A 19,567-nucleotide genomic window follows, 5' to 3' on the forward strand; every position below is an offset into this window, starting at 1 on the left:
CTGTGAAGCTGGCACCCTTTTTTTCAGAAATGTATACTTTTTTCAGAATTCTTGATAGATATGCCATAGTTCTAGAGTTCTTTGTACAAAATTTCAATAGTTCTGCAGAATTTAACGAAGAAAACAACAATACTCGAAAAAAATTTCTTATAGCAAACATTCGTTTTTAATTTTCGCAAAAAGTAAATTCGGACAACAGTTCTGAGGGCAGTTCTGAACAGAACCCCAATAGTTCTATAGAATATCCTAATTACAATGTTTTGTGCAGCTAACACGTTACGATATAATTGCAATTTAATTAGGGAACCTCTTCACTTACTGTGAAGTTGGAATCCTTTTCTTCAGAAATATATATATATTTTCAGAGTTCTTGATAGAAATGTCATAGTTCTAGAGTTATTTGTACAAAATTTGAATAGTCCTGCATAATTTAGCGAAAAAAACAACAATACTCGAAAAATTTTTCGTATCGAATGCATTCTTTGTCAATTTTCGCAAAAAGTAAATTCGTACAACAGTTCTGAACAGAACACCAAGAGCTCTATCGAAAATCCTAATAACATCTTTTTGTGGCGATGATAGTTTATACGGTAACTGCTTTGATGTTAGACCCACTTTCTCCACAGAAAAAGTAAATTCGTTCAACAGTTTTGATGAACAGTTCTGGTTAACACGTCAAGACTTCTATCTATAATCATAATAACATTTTTTGTGGTTGTAATAGTTTGTATGGTAATTGATTAATTGTGGGGCACTCTTACTCAAAAAAAAAAAAAATTATGTCTGTTCGTATGCTCTGATGCCAGCTCTGGATAGCATTGTAAGAGTTCTATCGAGAAAACTAGTAACATATTCTGTGCAGGTAATTGTTTACGTAGTAACTGCCATTATTAAGGAATGCTTATGAGCATTTCCCGTGAAGTTTGAACCCCTTTTACGATAAATATAAATTTTTTTTAACAGTTCTTGATATATATGCAATAGTTCTAGATTTCCCTGCTCAAAACACGAATAGTTCTACAGAATTTCGGGAAGAAAACAATAACACGGCAAAATTTTGGTATGGTAAAAAATTATTTGTCAGTTTGGAAAAAATAAATTTGTATAACAGTTCTGTTGGCAGTTCTGGATAGCACCGGAAGAGTTGCAATGAAAATGATAAGAACATTTTTGTGGCGATAATAGTTTATACAATAATTGTTTTAATCTGATACTCACTTTATCTAATATAGCAAAATTCGTAGAATAGTTCTGATGACAGTTCTGAATATCACCCACAGAGTTCTACCAAAAACTATAATAACATTATTTGTGACGATGACATTATATGAGATAATTAATGTGGGACTCACTTTTGTCATGTAAAAGTAATAAATTCGTACAAAAGATCTGACGGCATTTCTTAATACGACCCTAGGAGTTCTACCGACAACTGTAATAACATTTTTTGTGGGGATAACAGTTAATGAGATAATAGCATTTTCGAGAGATCCACTTGGTCTACATTATAATAAATTGGCACAACCCTTTTGCTACCAGTTCTGGATAGCACCGAAAGAGTTCTTTTAAAAATCCTCATAACATTTTTATTGTGCCAGTAGATTATGAAATAGATTGTGTGTTCACTCTGCAGTGGGTGCGCGCCGATGTGAAACTTACTGGCAGATAAAAACTGTGTGCCGGACCGGGTCTCTAACCCGAGGCTGTGACCAAAGAATATCGTCACAATATCCTTTCGTCCAGGAGTGCTTCTTCTGCAATTTTCGTAGGACAACTTCTACGAAATTGGGAACGCAGGAGATGAAGTACTGCTGGAAGTACAGCTATGAGTACGATCGTAAATTCTCACTTTTTATTTTGGAAAACCAAAAATCGAAAACCGGATGTATATTCTACTAAATACAAAAAGTCTAAATGTTCAGCACTATACAAATGCCAGTACACCTTCTTAAGACTGACTGTAGTAACTGTAGGTGGAAGCGTGGGATGTGCACGCTTAGATGATTCAAGGAGAGAAGGCTCGTCAGTGCAAAACAAACAGATGGCTGAGAGAGCAGATACATTCACACGCGCCACTAACCAGATGGTGTCACACCTGTCGAGAATCGCACCAGAGGTACAATGAGCTGTGGTGGAGTGCTGTTGGCGTGGTTACTATGCAACTTACTTGATGGGCATCAATACACCGTTATATTAATGTACCATACTTGAGAAACAATGTCATTCACACACTCCGAGTTCCTTATCAAACAGTACTAGACTAAATTACCGGCCTGGTGATAAGCAGCCTATGTACCTCACCGACTACACATCTTCGTGTTATAAGAAAAAAAAGAGAAAAATACCAAGGGACACAAAATATGAATCCGGATAAACCGGAAATCCGGATTATTGAGGACCAAATAAACGAGGTTCTTATTTACAAATTTCGAACTTCTTATTAACTTTAATACTGTATCCCCTCAACATTATAACACCTCTATTAGTCATGTATTGAATTAGGATTTAAACATACTACTTAGTTCGTTTGTACGATATATTCAGTAAATATACTTACATTTCTATACATTGTAAAGACTTTTAACTCTCGCTGTAGTGTAACTCATCAAACTTCCACACTTCCTTTCTAACTAGAACAAATGTTTGCAACAATATTAACGACATCAATTTCAAATTTATTCGTTACACACAGCACATGTTTTATGTATCCTAGCGGCTGGTGATGTTGCAATATAACTTTCATCCATGAGGGTCCTGGGCATATTTTTAGCTGTTAGTGGGTCCTGGATGTCATGAGAGTTCAAAACAATTACTGTTTTACGTGATAAAATTCATCTGGTTCTTCCTGATTCTAAAAATATACACTTCATGTGTGCCTTTCATTGTTGTATGTATGATTCAGTATCGACGCTAATGCTCTCTTGATGAGATATGAGCCGATTGCTCGTTTTTATCCACTGTGCCCTTTCGTATTTCATTTCAGCGATTAGTTTATTTGTTTATCAACGTAGTAAGTAGTACAAAGCTAATCCAGAATGTAAACTGCACTTAAATTCTGTTTGAACTGTTTAATAGTCAGTGTCCGCTGTCTGAACGTCAAATATCAGATTAATACACTGCGCCTGGTTGCGTTATTTTATAGGAATTTTATTATTTTAAGTGGGAAGTACTAGATAATGTTGAAGAAATTCGAAGCATATTGTTCGAAGAGCATAATATTATTCGAAATTTACCTGTACCAATAGGTGCAGCCAAAGCAGCATTTGTGATGCTGTAATTACCTCATAGATGACGATATTTGTCTATTGTAGTTTTGTATTCCAATCAGAATTTTGAGAGCATCAAAGCCTCATTTCAGCGTGAGAGAGGGGTAAAATCAATAGATGATATTGAATTGAAAGCCTTCATCAGTCTCTTGTTTTTAATTGTTGTTAACAAAAGTAACAGATAAAGCCTGGAAGATCTGTGTGGAACTGATGGTGATGGCATTGAAAAATTTCACCTCGCAAACGAACATAAAACGTTTCAAATTTATTCTGGAGAGCCTTAGATTTTACAGTCGCGCTATTCGTGATGAAAGGAGACAATTAGACAAGCTAACAGCTATTCGGGAAATATTTACTGTGTTTGTACGCAACTACCACAAATCTTACACCCTTGGAGAAAATGTTACAGTAGGCAAGAAGCTGGAAGGATTCTGTGGAAGGTACAGTTTTCGCCAATATGTATCAATCAAAACAAACGAGTATGGATTCTTAAGTGTGGATTGTTAAGTATTGTACCTGTACAATTTGGAAATATACGCTGTGTTGCAACCAGAAGGATTTACCAACTGAGCAATAAACAATTTGATGTTGTTCTGTGACTGTGTAAACCTATATATCAGTCAGGTCGAAATGTGAAAGCGGACAACTGGTTTACTAGTACTGGAATGATAATAGAGCTATGAAGGGAGAGTTTTTCTTTTGTTGGCATGATGAAGAAAAACAAGTGTGGAGATTTCTCTAGAGTTTGCTATCAGTAAAAGAAGGGCTGCCCACATTTCCTTTTTTGACTTCCACAAGACTGAACTCTTAGTTTCCTCCGTACCTAAAAGGGGAAGTGAGTGATCCAGGCATCACGTTTGCATGAAGATAATTCGATAGATGCTGACATTGTAGATAAACGGAAGCCATCCACCGTAAATTTTAAAATAGCGTTAAGTGTGATATTTTCACAGCGGATAAGCCGAATGCTTTGTACAACGCTGCAAGAAATGTGCGCCGCTGGTCAATGGTTGTATTTTTGTAATGATCAGTACAGTTGGAATCTATGCACAAGTGATTTATTGTGGCAACAGGAAGAATTGTATCAAAAGGAAAGGGTTCCTGAATCAGCTTTGTTATACAATGTTGTTTTCTTCGCTAAATTCTGCATAACTATTGAAATTTTGTACCGAGAACTCTATAACTATGACTTATCTATCAAGAACTCTGAAAAAAATATATATTTCTGAAAAAAAGGGTGCCAGTTTCACAGTAGGAGCTCTTATGGGGTTCTTAATTAAGTTGCGATTACCTCTTAAACTATTACCTGCACTAAAAAATTCTACTAGGAATTTCGATAGAACTCTTCACGTGGTGTCCAGAACTGTCATCAGAACTGTTGTACGAATATATTTATATTTTCTGTAGAGAAAGTGTGTCCCACATTAAATCAATTTATCACAAACTATTATCGCCATAGACAAATGTTATTAGGATTTTCGATAGAGTTCTTGGGGTTCTGTTCAGAACTGTCCTCAGAACTGTTGTACCAGTTTAATTTTTGCGAAAATTGACAAAAAATGATTTCGATAGAAATTTTTTTTCGAGTATTGTTGTTTTCTTCCCTAAATTCTGCAGAACTATTGAAATTTTGTACAAAGAACTCTAGAACTATGGCATACCTGTCAAGAACTGTGAAAGAAATATACATTTCTGAAGAAAAGGGTGCCAACTTCACAGTAAATGAAAAGATTTTCTCCTTAAATTGCAATTATTTCGTAAACTATTAGCTGCACAAAAAAATGTTAATAGGGTTTTCGATAGAACTCTTGGAGTTCTGTTCAGAACTGTGCTCAGAACTGTTGTACTTATTTACAATTTGCGAAAATTGACGAAGAATGTCTTCGATACGAAAATTTTTTCGAATATTGTTTTCGTCGCTAAATTTTGCAGAACTATTGAAATTTTGTACAAAGAACTCTAGAACTATGGCATATCTATCAAGAAATCTGAAAAAAGTATACATTTGTGAAAAAAAGGGTGCCAACTTCACAGTAAGTGAAAAGATTTTCTCATTAAAATGCAATTATCTCGTAAACTATTAGCTGCACAAAAAAATGTTACTTGGATTTTCGAAAGAACTCTTGGAGCTCTGTTCAGAACTGTGTTCTGAACTCTTGTACTTATTTACATTTTGCGGAAATTGCCAAAGAACGTTTCCGATACGAAAATTTTTTCGAGTATTGTTGTTTTCTTCCCTAAATTCTGCAGAACTATTGAAATTTTGTACAAATAACTCTAGAACTATGCCATATCTATCAAGATCTCTAAAAAAAATATATCTTTCTGAAAAAAAGGGTGCCAACTTCACAGTAAGTGAAAAGATTTTCTCATTAAAATGCAATTATCTCGTAAACTATTAGCTGCACAAAAAAACGTTACTTGGATTTTCGAAAGAACTCTTGGAGCTCTGTTCAGAACTGTGCTCAGAACTCTTGTACTTATTTACATTTTGCGGAAATTTCCAAAGAACGTTTTCGATACGAAATTTTTTTCGAATATTGTTGTTTTCTTCGCTAAATTCTGCAGAACTATTGAAATTTTGTACAAAGAACTCTAGAACTATGCCATATCTATCAAGAACTCTGAAAAAAATGTATATTTCTCGAAAAAGGGGTGCTAACTTCACACGACTATGCTGAGGGAATTAGATTAGAAAATGAGACGCTTAAAGTAGTAAATGAGTTTTGCTATTTGGGGAGCAGAATAACTAATGATAGTCGAAGTAGAGAGGATATAAAATGTAGACTGGCAATGGCAATGTAAGTGTTTCTGAAGCAGAGAAATTTGTTAACATCGAGTATAGATTTAAGTGTCAGGAAGTCGTTTCTGAAAGTATTCGTATGGATTGTAGCCATGTATGGAAGTGAAACGTGGACGATAAGTAGTTTAGACAAAAAGAGAATAGAAGCTTTTCAAATGTGGTGCTACAGAAGAATGCTGAAGATTAGATGGGTAGATCACATAACCAATGAGGAGGTATTGAATAGGATTGGGGAGAAGAGGAGCATGTGGCACAACTTGACTAGAAGAAGGGACCGGTTGGTAGGACATGTTCTGAGGCATCAAGGGATCACAAATTTAGCATTGGAGGGCAGCGTGGAGGGTAAAAATGGTAGAGGGAGACCAAGAGATGAATACACTAAGCAGATTCAGAAGGATGTAGGTTGCAGTAGGTACTGGAAGATGAAGAAGCTTGCACAGGATAGAGTAGCATGGAGAGCTGCATCAAACCAGTCTCACGACTGAAGACCACAACAACAACATGTGTGCACTTGTTGTGTCTGTGTGATTGTTTGAATGCGTGTGTGTATATGTGCGCTCTTGTTTTCTGACAAAAGCTATGGCTGAAAATTTAGTTGTGAGAGGACAATTGTCTTTTATACGTCCTGTCGGTGCCTCGGCAATCATCTTTACAGTGAGTTGCTACCTATCCTCATCATTATCGATTCTCAGAGTAATCGAACAAATTACCTGTCGTGCGGACCGATCGCCCCAGTCTCATTTCGTCGACACGCTGTCTGCGGCTCGTGAATAGCTGGATTTGTGTGGGTACCTGTAACGGGTGAGGCTCGCCGACCTGAAGCCGCTCGGTCCCCCCTGGTGTGCGAGCCCTGCTCGTCAGATCTACTCCCACCGACCCGCCCGCAGGCCGGTCAACTCCTGTGCGTGGTTTAAACGCAGCGAATTTTCACGGTTTATCCGTGGACTGGGACTGCGGTGCTCCTCGGCGGGCCAGAGGCCACGGGCGACGGATTTCAGGAACTGCAACTGTCTCACCACAAGCACATTGTACAGTGTCGCGTTTTATAGACTTTTATTTATTCTAGTACATTTTGGCACTTCAAAAGTAGGTAACATATTAGAAAGTACGGACAATGAGAAGAAGAAAATTGTGTCAGTTGCTGGTAGTTTGTATGCCACTTACTCATGTATTTTTCGAAATACCTGTAAAATAATAGATATAACGCAGTGGCTAATAATTGACAATAACGAACGTAGTAGAACCGACATTGTATTGGTGGTCACCTACAGTGCTGATTTACACAATTCTTCCCCTTCTTATACGCTTCTTTTGAGAGGCCTACTTTTTTCTGAGGTTATTTCCAAAGTCAGTGAACCTATTTTAAATCTGTCTTGTGACTCTGAGGAAATGCGTACTTTTGTCACCGAATGTGTTTCATTTCATTGAAATGAAATAATATTGTGGTCTTAATGAGACACACGTACCGTGTGGCTTGCTTTCTCCATCTAAAAACAGTTCATTACAAAATATATTAATGTTAGTACTTAAGATTTTTGCTCACATTGGGAAACGCCATCTGCTTGCAAGCTTTTTTAGATATTTCCTCGTTTACACTATTATTTCTTGTACCATTGTGGCAATGACGGGTTGTCGACTTAAGTTTTAACTTACCCTCGATACCTCAAAATTTGTCAGGGAAAAATGCTAAAACTTGTGTGGAAATCGGGGAAATATCAGGGAATTTCACTTGGGGAAACTTGTGGCAACCCTGGTTGTGGTTGGCCAGAAACTAGACTAGTATGTCTGCCCTCACGTTCCCACGCACTCGGACATCGGGCCACTGTCACACGTGACTGACTGGCAAATCTCTGTACTGCACGACTCGACTAGCCGGCCGGCAGTTTCTTTCAAACTTTGTCACGTGCTGATAGCGCTGTCTCACAGGATCTGTGTCCTCCTCAGAGATTACTCGACTTCTGACACTGTTTATGCCCTTTATATATCCTTCCGGGCCGATAACAACGTGAAGCACGAACGAGATTAACACTCTCTGGTGGCCATTCTGTGTGTCACAAAGAATCGCGGCTCTAACACACACGCACCACTGGCCGTCACGTAAATAATTAGTGTTACACTGTCATCCGGCCACGTCTTCTGGACACTTCACTTCAGTCATCGGGCAGCGTATTTCAGGTCGAGATGCAGCATACGATTTAGAGGTGGTGTCTTACTATAGTTCAATTTACAACAGATTTGATGATGGAAAAACTGTTAATGAAGGTGAATTTGTTAGTAATTGAATTTAGTTTGTGTTCTGAAACTGGTTCGGAGATGTGCAGAAATCATCTGACACCCTCTTCATTGATTGTAGCAATATTATGAAGAAGATAGTCACTCTTCACCATGTAGCAGAGATACTGAGTTGCAGGTGGGCACAGCCAAAAGGCTTTCAGAAAATGAGCTTTCAGTTAACAAGGACGTTGTTGGAGGTAGAACACACACACACACACACACACACACACACACACACACACACACACACACACACACAATTGCAGCTCACTTGCACCTGAGGCCACAGCCAGAGACTGCAGTCACGTTCATATGTTTATCAGCTGTGTGTTTTCTATCTCTGACAAAGGCCTTGTTGGCCCATAGCTCACTTTCTAATATTCTTTTTGCTGTGCCTATCTGCTCCTCAGCATCTTTGCTATGTGGTGAGTAGCAACTATCATTGTCATAATATTGATACATTCCATTCTGGATTCTCTTTATTGATTGATCTCTTGAAATCTGCCAGTAAGATAGTTTAATGTTAGATGGAAAGACATAAGACAGTTTCATGTGAGATGGAAAGTCATAATGTTGTCAATGTACTGGGAAGTTTATCTAGGAAGAGGTCCAAGATATTACTTGTTAGTATGATACTTGATGTACGAGGGGGGACCCAAAAGAAACCGGACTCCGAGTTCGCTGTCACTCGTAGACGTAAAGGTTCTCACACTAGATGGCGTTAGTACAGACCTCCGTGAAACAGCTGTGCAGACGGCGCCAGTGTAGAGCTGAACGTGCAAGTCTGGTATTGTGTTTCCCTCACTGTTGGCGGGTTACCTCTGCAAAGTCATTATGGCAACTTTAAAAGAACAAAGAGTGTGTGTGAAATTTTGTTTCCTGCTTAAAAAAGCTGCAATGGAGACACACCAAATGCTTCAGGAAGCTTTCCAGGACGACGCTATGAGCCGCACACAGGTTTACGGGTGGTTTGGGCGCTTTAAACATGGTGAGATGTGTGTCGAAGACCGAGTTCATTCTGGACGCCCTTCAACATTGCGAAATGAGGAGAACATTGAAAAGGTCCGCCAAAAGATCAACGAGGATCGTCGCCAAACGATCGACCAAATTTCAGCTGAGACAGGAATCAGTTGGAGCTCGTTCCAGTGGATTTTGAGTGAGGATTTGCACATGAGACGCATTGCTGCTAAATTTATTCCGTGCCTTATCACACAGGAGCAAAAAACCATCTGCATGAATGTGTGTCAGGACTTGAAAACAGAGACTGCACGTGGTCCAGACTTCTTGAACATAGTCATTACAGGGGATGAGAGTTGGTGTTACAGGTATGACCCAGAAACCGAGCAAGCGTCAAGCCAGTGGAGGACTCCCAACTCTCCCAGACCAAAAAAAGCGAGGCGAGTGAGGTCAAATGTGGAGATGCTGATCACTGTCTTTTTTGGTGTTCGTGGAATTGTGCGCCGGGAATTCGTACCCCCTGGCCAGACTGTTAACCAGCACTTTTACTTGGATGTTTTAAGGCGTCTGCGAGAGGATGTGCAGAGGAAATGCCCAGAACTTTGGCGATCAGGTGACTGGTTTCTGCATCACCACAATGCTCCAGTACACACGGCCTTACGAATGACCCACTATTTGGCATCTCAGAGGTGGTCTGTCATTCCTCACACTCCGTATTCGCCGGACCTAGCCCCGTGCGATTTTTTCCTATTTCCACAAAGTAAAAACAGCTTCGCAAAGGGCACTGGACAATATCACAGTTGAAGAGTTCCAAACATGCTTCCAACAGCGGGAAAAGAGACTTGACAAGTGCATCGCATGTAATGAAGAGTATTTTGAAGGTGACTGAAGTAATTTTGTAAAAAGGTTCATCAATAAATTTTTTATGACAACAATCCGGTTTCTTCTGGGACCCCCCTTGTACACTGATAACTGCTCTGTGGAAATCAAAGTATCTTATTTACTGATTGTATATATATTTTTTGTTTGTTTTCATTATTTGACTAGGTGACAAGCTTGGTGTTGCCCACATACATATTTTTTACTAATCAGACTTTTTTGTATACAGTGTTTGAAGCAGTGTGATTGGGGACATGCACAAAGAGACTGTTTGCTTCACTAACACAGGAGAGAGCCATATAAAGCTGCCCGTGCAAAAAGCGACTGACGCCAAGGTCCACACCCGCATCACGCAGCATCTGGTGTTGTGTTTTGTTTGTGGTCTGGCATAACCGTGAATTGCACACATTTAAAGGGAAGTGATAAACTGATAAGAATAAGTGGGATTTTTGGTGTAAGAAGTCCCTCGTCTGTGCCGATTCCCGTCAAATTTTCTGTTTGTACGATGTTACATTGGGGACGAGTAACTTAAAGCCTGTGTGAGTGAAGAGGTCAGAGGTGCGAGATAATGCACAACACTCCCGATCGGAGTTATGTTTCTTGAAAGGAACTTCCAAAGAGCTAGTCAAAGCCTGATGTTCTCAACCCGAAGTGAGTCTCGTGTCATGATCTTTATTGGGTTCTTCAGATGGCGTAGACCTGTCTATTAGCCATTCTGGTGTAATCAGAAAGACTTGACTGTTTCCTAGGCATTTTTATTTGTAAACAAAATGAAATTGAAATGTAGTGAGTAGGAATCCAAATAAAAATGCAGATTTAACAAACTCATTTTTTCCTAGCAAAGAGTATAAATAAAACCTATCCAATGAAGTGCACCAATGTTGTTTTACAATACACAAAGCAAAATCTGTAAATCTGGATATCCTAGCCAAGCAATTTCGCAGTTAGTCTGTATTCCTAAAGACGAGATTGCTGTGCTTAATTCTGTCACTGAGGTAAACTTCCTCTCGCACATCTGTAGTGGAGTTAACAAAAACTAAATCGATTCTCTGGCGTACTACACTGTAATGATTAACACCTGGACTACTAAGCTGCACTGACAATTTTAGATAAAAGTTTGTTACAAAATATATATAGCGTGTTTAAAAAAGTTTCAGATACTTCGACACGTGGTAGTAATCATCAAAAAAAGAAACAATAAACACTGGTCTGCAAACGATATTTTCTGAGATAGACGTGTTTATAGGAATGGCTGCGCGATGCTCAGTTGTGGTTATTAGCACTGTCATCGCATTGGTGCCCTGTCAAATGTGTCGGCATGGTATTATGTTGTCTTACCGTTAAGTGATCTGCAGCCAGTTGTGTGGTTAGAGTTGTGTTGTAGGCTGCATTAGTTTTCATAATGTTCGAGTGCTTATTGTCATTACAGTCAACCCTGGGTATGTATCACGGTGTATTATCTTCTTCCAAATGCGGATTCACTTATGTATTTACTGTTATTGCACTGTTTGTATGTGCAAATGGTATAGTACATTTACATTTTCTCACTTCCACCACTTGTTAGCAACGGTAGTCTGCTACTCGACAAGTCAACTGGCCGATACGATATTCTGCTACTGTGTAGCAAATGGAGATAGCCTGTCAGCTCCTGCCCTCTATGCTGAAATGCATCTGAAGTGCAAAATGGCTTCCGATAAGCTGTTAGACAGACTTTTCCGGCGCCTGAGGGACACAGGTATCCTTGCGCCTCAGAAGACTGACAGTGGAAGGCCCCACAGAGTCTGAATACCTGACAAGGAGGAGCTTGTACTATGTTTGGTGGAAGAAACCCCTGGGACTAGTTGCCATGATTAGCTGCAGCAGAAGGCATGTCTCATTCTCTTATCTGGGGAGTACTTCATGAACAGTTACTTTACCCATATCGTCTACAGCACATTCAGGCCCTAAGGCCACAGGATCATCACGACAGATGGTGGTTCTGTCAGTGGCTGTTGCAGAAGTGCGCCGCAGATCTACTGTTCACATCAGAGATTTTATTTACCGATGAGGCATGGTTCACTTGAGATGGTGTTGTGAATTCCCATAACCAGCATGTATAGGCAGGTGTGAATCCTCAAGCGCCAGCCGGAGTGGTCGAGCGGTTCTAGGTGCTACAGTCTGGAGCCGCGTGACTGCTACGGTTGCAGGTTTGAATCCTGCCTCGGGTATGGATGTGTGTGATGTCCTTCAGTTAGTTAGGTTTAAGTAGTTCTAGGGGACTGATGACCTCAGAAGTTAAGTCCCGTAGTGCTCAAAGCCATTTGAACCATTTTTTGAATCCTCAAGCAATTCAGGAAAGAGGGCATCAGCACCAATTCTCAATCAAGTTATGGGCAGGTGTGCTTGGCATTAGATTAATAGGGTCATAAGTGCTACCACAAAGGTTAACTGGAGTGTATCATCTGGACTTTCTCATTAATGTATCGCCTACCTTGCTGGAGCCTGTGCCATTGCATCAACGAATACAAATGTGATTTATGCATGATCTCCCCCCCTCTCCCCCCCCACACGCGCACACATGGGGCTTGCTGCTCTTTGGTGAGTTCATGCTTGGCTACCATGTGGCCCCAGCCTTTGCAACATCTTCTCCCTTCCGTGCTGGACAAAGTGACGTTTTCCCCTCCCTTAGGGAACATGCCTGGATTTTCTTTGGTAGTTCTTTTAACAGTTCTACTCCCTCTTCGGTTGTGTGGGCCAACCTCCAATGGCTCTCTGGGACCAAGGGTTTGCAAGGTGACAGAATGTAAGATTCCTGTCCGGCTGGTACGGTGGCTCGAGTCTCGCAATTTACTAACCACTGCACTGTGTGGCTTTCGAGCGCACCATTCTGTAGTTGACCATCTCATCACTTTGTCCACCAGTGTCGTGAATAGTTTTCTGTGGAAATCCCAGACTGTGGCCGTGTTTTTCGATTTGGAGAAAGCCTACCACACCTGCTGGAGGACTGATATTCTCCACACTCTCTACATGTGGGGTTTCCGTAATTACATGCCCCACTTGCTTCAGGAATTTTTAAAAGTTTGAGTTTTCAAAGTAAGTGTGGGTTCTGCCTTGTCGGACGACTTTATCGAGGAAAACGGTGTGCCTCAGGGTTCCGTCTGGAGCGTCGTCCTCTTTGCTATCACCATATACCCTACAATGGCCTGTCTACTGCCCTGCACCTCTGGCTCCCTACTTGTTGACGATTTTGCCATCTATTGCAGTTCTCCACGGACTCGCCTACTCGAGCGGCACCTTCTGTGATATCTCGATTGTTTTTACTCGTGGAGCATCAACAGTGGCTTTCGTTTCTCACTGACACAACAGTTTGTATGAATTTCTGCCGGTGCAATTGGTTTCTTCTATCGTCTTCACACCTCAGACCTGTTTCTCTTCATTTTGTCGAAACTACGAAATTCCTGGCACTCGTGCTCAATAGGAAACTTTCTTGTTCATTTCTCGTGTCTTTCCTGGCTGCCCACTGCAGTCTCTCAATGTCCTACGTGTCCTCTGTGGTACTTCCCGGGGAGCAGATCGGAACACCTCCGTGTGTACCGGTACCTCGTCCATTAGAAACTAGACTGTGGGTGTCTCGTTTATGCATACCCTTCACCACTTTGGTTTCGTGCGGCAGTCAATGTTCACCTCGGCCTTCGTTTGCCTCGTAAGGACACTACTCCGGCCTTGCCCTATTGCATTCGGTATCGTGACCTTTGCACAGAACTTCGAATTAGTACCTCAGTGTACACTGACTGCTCTTAGAGTGACCGTGGTGTCAGGTGTGCCTTCCTCATTAGCACCAACATTTTTCGGTTTCAGCTTCTGGAACACAGCTCAGTATTTACAGCACAGCTCTCCTCCCCGTATGAGACAACGCAGTACATCTGGCGACAGAGGCTTTCCGATTGCGTCATCTGCTCAGAGTCTCTCAGTGCCCTTCATAGCCTCTGTGTGCTGCAGACTGTCCATCCTTTAGTGCGACGGGTCCACGAAAGCTGTCACTCGCTCACTCCTGACGGAGCCACCGTCACGTATACGTGGGTTCCCGGTCTCGTCGGTCTGACAGGAAACGAGGCCGCTGACGCTGCTGCCGAGGCTGCAGTCCTCGTACCTCGGCCCGCCAGTTCTTCTGTTCCCCTCGTCTCCGCATTGCAGTCTCTGCGCAGGTGGTTTCACTACGGCTTCACCACCGGCCCTCCCTTCACAGCAATAAGCTGCGGGTTATTAAGCCCGGTTGTCCGAACATCGTCGTCTTCCTTGTTGTGTTTCTTTGTACGGTCTCCTAATTTTTTACTTTTTTTTGTACTGTACCGGTGCCAAAGGGGAAAATTCTAGTCAGCCGTAAGTATACACGTCATACCCCACGTAAGCACAAAACAGAGGAGAGAACCCTATTATTGGCAATGTTTTAAGTGAATGAAATGAAAACTTCTATTGTAATGGAAAAAATGCATGTAAGTAATAACATACACAACAGATACAGATATTGTGCACACACGAATGCAGAATTGGCCAGTATTATTTTGGAAGTACCAGCACACATGAGAGGTGAGACAGTTACACATATTTCCCACTGACACCTGAACAGTTCAGTCACAGTTCTAGTGGTGACGTAATGGCATTCGCGAAAATGTGTTTAGAATAGTGCACATTGTTATGCTGTAGACCGCGTCACACTGCAACACGTATGACCTGAGCAAATTCTTGTCACCAGTGTTCAATACTTGATGATGATTCGGTGTCGTCAAATAAGAGTGCATCATACTAAGACTGTAAACTGAAGATGGTAACCCAGAATTACACTGAATTTTTCTGGATATCCAAACTCGTACAGCCATTGCTCGTGACTTTTTTGTATTTTGGTTGGTATTTTGCTCAGTGAATATATAACACATTTTTGGAAATATGGCACCAGTTTTACTGTTACAGTCCTGTCAGTTAAAAGAAAAGAGAAAAGCCTTTATAGTGAGCCCCATGTATTTTGTTGCCACAGTGGTTTTTCTTTCTTTTGTGCAGTGATTTATTTGTAATATTGATTTTTCTCCTTACTTTGATTTTATACTGCATGTGCTTCTGTCCATTCCAGTATCATTTGGTGCACTGGAAGAACAATTGTTTAAACGCCTGTGTGCACACACTGTAATTAGTCTCTCGTACCTACAAGTCCAATGACACAGCGATACATAGGGGGTTGTGGTGTATTCCTAGAGCTGTCACTTAAAGCTCAATTTTGAAACTTTGTTAGTTGGCTTTCTCGGGGAACTTTATGTCTATCTACATGCACCTGCCAGTACAGTTCTTTCGACGTCCCACGGGTCAAACTGACTCACCTCGGTCAGAGTAACAGTCAGACATCGTCTGTACAATCACCCACTGGAAACACACGGTTACGGGTTGTTGAGCCACAACTTGCCACACGCAGTGACCGATAACCTCTGGCACAGAGATGCAACAGCAGGGAGCTGTCATCCAGTCATCTGAGCTCACGAAGGACTGCGCCTACTCGTCACCACTGATTTCGTCCAGATTTATGGCACGTGCTCCTCGGTATTGCCAAAAATGAGAGTGATCCAAGCGGGAGATCCAGGTGGCCAACCATTTAGGGAAAAATATCTGGATGGCTGGATTTTGTGTGAGTAGGACTTGGGCACTGAGAGCTCTGTAAAAAAATTGACAGTTTTTGCCCGTTATCAATACTGATACTGACATATACTGTTCCTGAGAACTCCAACACTTTTAAGAATGATTTTGTGTTATATTTTAAAATTTTTTGTAATTTTGCATTTGCTATTTTAATGTCTCATTTATTTTATTAATTTTCGAGTTATTTTAATATGCCGTGCCAACGCAATTGCACGTGCACTGACTTCATCTGCTGTTGTCCCTATTGTGATTAGTGGTAAGATCTGATGGAAGTCCCTGAAGAAGAAAATGGTACAGCTGGCTATAGGACTATATTTTTTACACAAACATTGAATTGTTCTCTGAATATTATATGAGGTACTGGAACTCGTCTGAAACAACTGAAGTGCATTCCTGCATCAATTACCAGTACTACTTTACTTTGAAATGCTACGGAGACTGTACGTGTCGTAGGCGTAGACTGTCAGCGCAGTAGTCGGGTGGCTCTACGCCTGTTGTGGCGATGGTATTAATTTCACAGTGGCGAGGGAATTCGTTTCGTCTTAGCTCAGGCAATTACACAAAATATTTGTGAGTGATACACACAAACTTTTCTTGTCAGTCATTTTACCTATTGCTGGAAATGAGATCAAAATGCCTTCAGTACTTCCCTGAGATGTTTTACAGATTATGACTTATATGTAAGTTTGTAATGGCAGAAAGAAAATATTTTTGGTGATATATACTGATGGAAAAAAAATTGCAACACCAAAAAGTAATCGATGTAGAGTAATATAATTTCGGGAATACATTTGTCTAGGTAACATATTTAAGTGATTAACACTGGTAGATCACAGGTTAATGTAAGCCTGAGATAAGCCATTGAAAATGTGAAGCACTGGTACATTAATAACCTCTGTAACCACCATAATGGAAACCTGCATGCATTATGTTGTAAGGGCACCAGATACAAATACAAAATACATGTGTTTTATTCCACCTCTGAAAATGTTTACGTGCAATTGGTGCCTTCAGTGTTAACATAATAACAATAGTAATAATAATAATAATAATATAAATTTGGACAAATGTCATCAACTACAATATAATAATCCAAGATGGATACAACACATATTTATGCAAATGTCAATAACAACAAAAAGTTTCGTAACAGATCAGTTACAAGATAAATGAACTACAGGGGTCACTCCAAAAGAAATGCACACTATTTCTGTAAAAATACAGTTTTCATTCTGCATGTGTGAAAGTTTTACAGTGTGTAGATACAAACCTTCCCACTTGTTTTCAAACTTAGTTCAATCTGTTCCTGTGAGTGGCGCTGTCACAGCATGTCTTCAAGATGGCTGCTACACTTGACGTTCGTCAGAAGCAATGTGCTGTCATAGAATTCCTGTGCTGTGGAAACGAGGCAGTGGGAAACATCCACAAGAGATTGAAAAAGGTGTACGGAGATGCTGCTGTCAATCGCAGTACAGTTAGTCGGTGGCCAAGCAGGTTACGTGACGAAAGCGGGCACGGCAATATTGAGGACTGTCCTCGCAGCGGCAGGCCTCGTACTGCACACACTCCAGACAATGTGCAGAGAGTTAACGAATTGGTGACTGCTGACAGACGCATCACAGTGAACGAATTGTTGCGCTACATTGGGATAGGGAAGGAAGTGTTTGCAGAATACTGAAGTTGTTGGCGTTAAAAAAGGTTTGTGCCAGGTGGGTTCCCGGCACCTGGCGGGCCTCACGCCCAAAAATTTTAACTGCTAACACAGCCAATACAAGGAGCTGCAAATCAAAATGATGGATATTTCGTCGCCCAGCCAGGCATTCCCCAGCAAGCTCTACAACAAATACAGGAACACTTTAATGAAGCTTCAGAAGACAACTCTCAATATACAGTTTAATAAAAATTGCCTAGCTAATAATGTAATTCCATATTATATCAAAAACTCTGTGAATAGCATGTCATCTGCACCAAAGAAAGTGTAACAGAAAGTGGAGATTTTGTGGCTAAAGCATGAAATTAGGGAATTATATGCTAAAAAGTAGTTGCTTAGCACTAAACTTTACCAAACACATTTAGATTTGGCCAACAAATTTACAATACCAGCTCACTTTGAGGAAATAACAGAGAGAGAAAAGGCATATATTCAGAAAGTAATGCAAGAAAAACGAGAGAAACAAAACAGAAAACTCAACAGAATAATCAACAGCACAAACACACCCACTAAAAACAATCTCAACCAACAATATAAGTTCCATGATGGAATTGTTAACCTACCTGACATAAATCTTACCGAACAAGAAAAGAACCTACTAGAAAAAGGGCCAAAACACAACATTAACACTAACATATCACACAAAACAATAGAAAACCTAATAACGGAATCAGGAGACATTTTACAGGAACAAGAAAGACTCAGCACCCCAGAGTTTAATGCAAACTAGACAAGAGAATTAGTAGCTGCAGAAATATCACAGATAATCAGAACACACAAATCCACAAGTATTTCTAATCATAAAACATCAGAGGAAATCACAGCCAGCAAACTTAAAATAAATTAAAACAGAACAATGCCATAGTAACAAGAGCAGACAAAGGGAATATTACTGTAATTATGAATGAAAAGGAAAACACAGAGAAAACACTAGATTTTCTCAAAGACAACAACATCACAAAACTGATCGGAAAAAAAACATTCAACAGACACTGTAAAACATCAATAATACATTCTCAAAAAGCCAGGTAAAGAGAATGACACAGGAAAATGCAAAAGCACCCACCCTAAATGCCCTACCAAAGGTTCACAAGGATAATATCCCATTAAGACCCGTAATTAACTTCCGAAATGCTCCATCCTACTACATAGCCCATCAAACACACGCACTACTTAAAAAGCTGTACACGTTTGATAACAACAGGAATCTGGAGTTAATAGACAGAATCAAGAACATACACATACCGGACACAGCAACCCTCATATCATTCGACGTCACATCAATGTACTCTTGCCTTCCAATAAATGAAACAATCATCGTCATCACACGAATATTAAAACAACAAGGAAACATACCAGACACACAAATCAATGAAATAACCAACATACTCAAGACCATTACATCACAAAATAATTTTGTATTCAATAAATAATTTTATTCTCAACACGAAGGACTGCCAATGGGATCACAACCTGGACAATCTTCAGACCCATAATAAAACCAAAGAACTACAGGTTATATACTGGTACTGTTATGTCAATGCCTGATTGATGAACCACATACACGCATAGAACAGCTACACAATGAAATAAGCAACTTACACCAAAAATTAACTTCACATTAGAAACAGAAACTAACAACACACTACACACTACACTTTCTAGATCTCACCATACAAAAAACAAACAACACACACAACTTCACAATATTCAGGAAACTGACAACCACAAGCACCACCATTCACAACCTATCAAACCACCCATTGACACATAAGCATGCAAACTTCTGTTTCTTCATGGGTGTTCTGTTTAATCTGTGGAGCATGAATCTGAACTACACACAAGAACTAAACAAAATAAAACAAATAGCAGCAGAAAATGGTTGTACCCTCATATGGTAGACAAGTTAAATCAAACAATATGCAAATAGTACAAAAATGAACACAGAACACACCACACACACACACACACACATCCTCACCCAGCACAGAACAACACAAAACACAACAGAGCAAC

At 40.2% G+C, this 19,567-nt stretch overlaps 1 protein-coding gene across 1 annotated transcript in view; it reads left to right on the plus strand.

The window, feature by feature from the left end:
• LOC124564247 overlaps positions 1-10,980 on the plus strand; it is a 116,568-nt gene extending 105,588 nt beyond the window's left edge. The window contains exon 8 of the mRNA XM_047131006.1: positions 10,409-10,980. Coding sequence (XP_046986962.1) covers positions 10,409-10,415 — 7 coding nt within the window. The 3' untranslated portion in view covers positions 10,416-10,980. The remainder of the gene's footprint in view (positions 1-10,408) is intronic.
• Positions 10,981-19,567: the final 8,587 nt, after the last annotated feature.

The sequence above is a fragment of the Schistocerca americana genome, unplaced genomic scaffold (genome assembly GCF_021461395.2).
Source record: "Schistocerca americana isolate TAMUIC-IGC-003095 unplaced genomic scaffold, iqSchAmer2.1 HiC_scaffold_13, whole genome shotgun sequence".
NCBI classification, from domain to species: domain Eukaryota; kingdom Metazoa; phylum Arthropoda; class Insecta; order Orthoptera; family Acrididae; genus Schistocerca; species Schistocerca americana.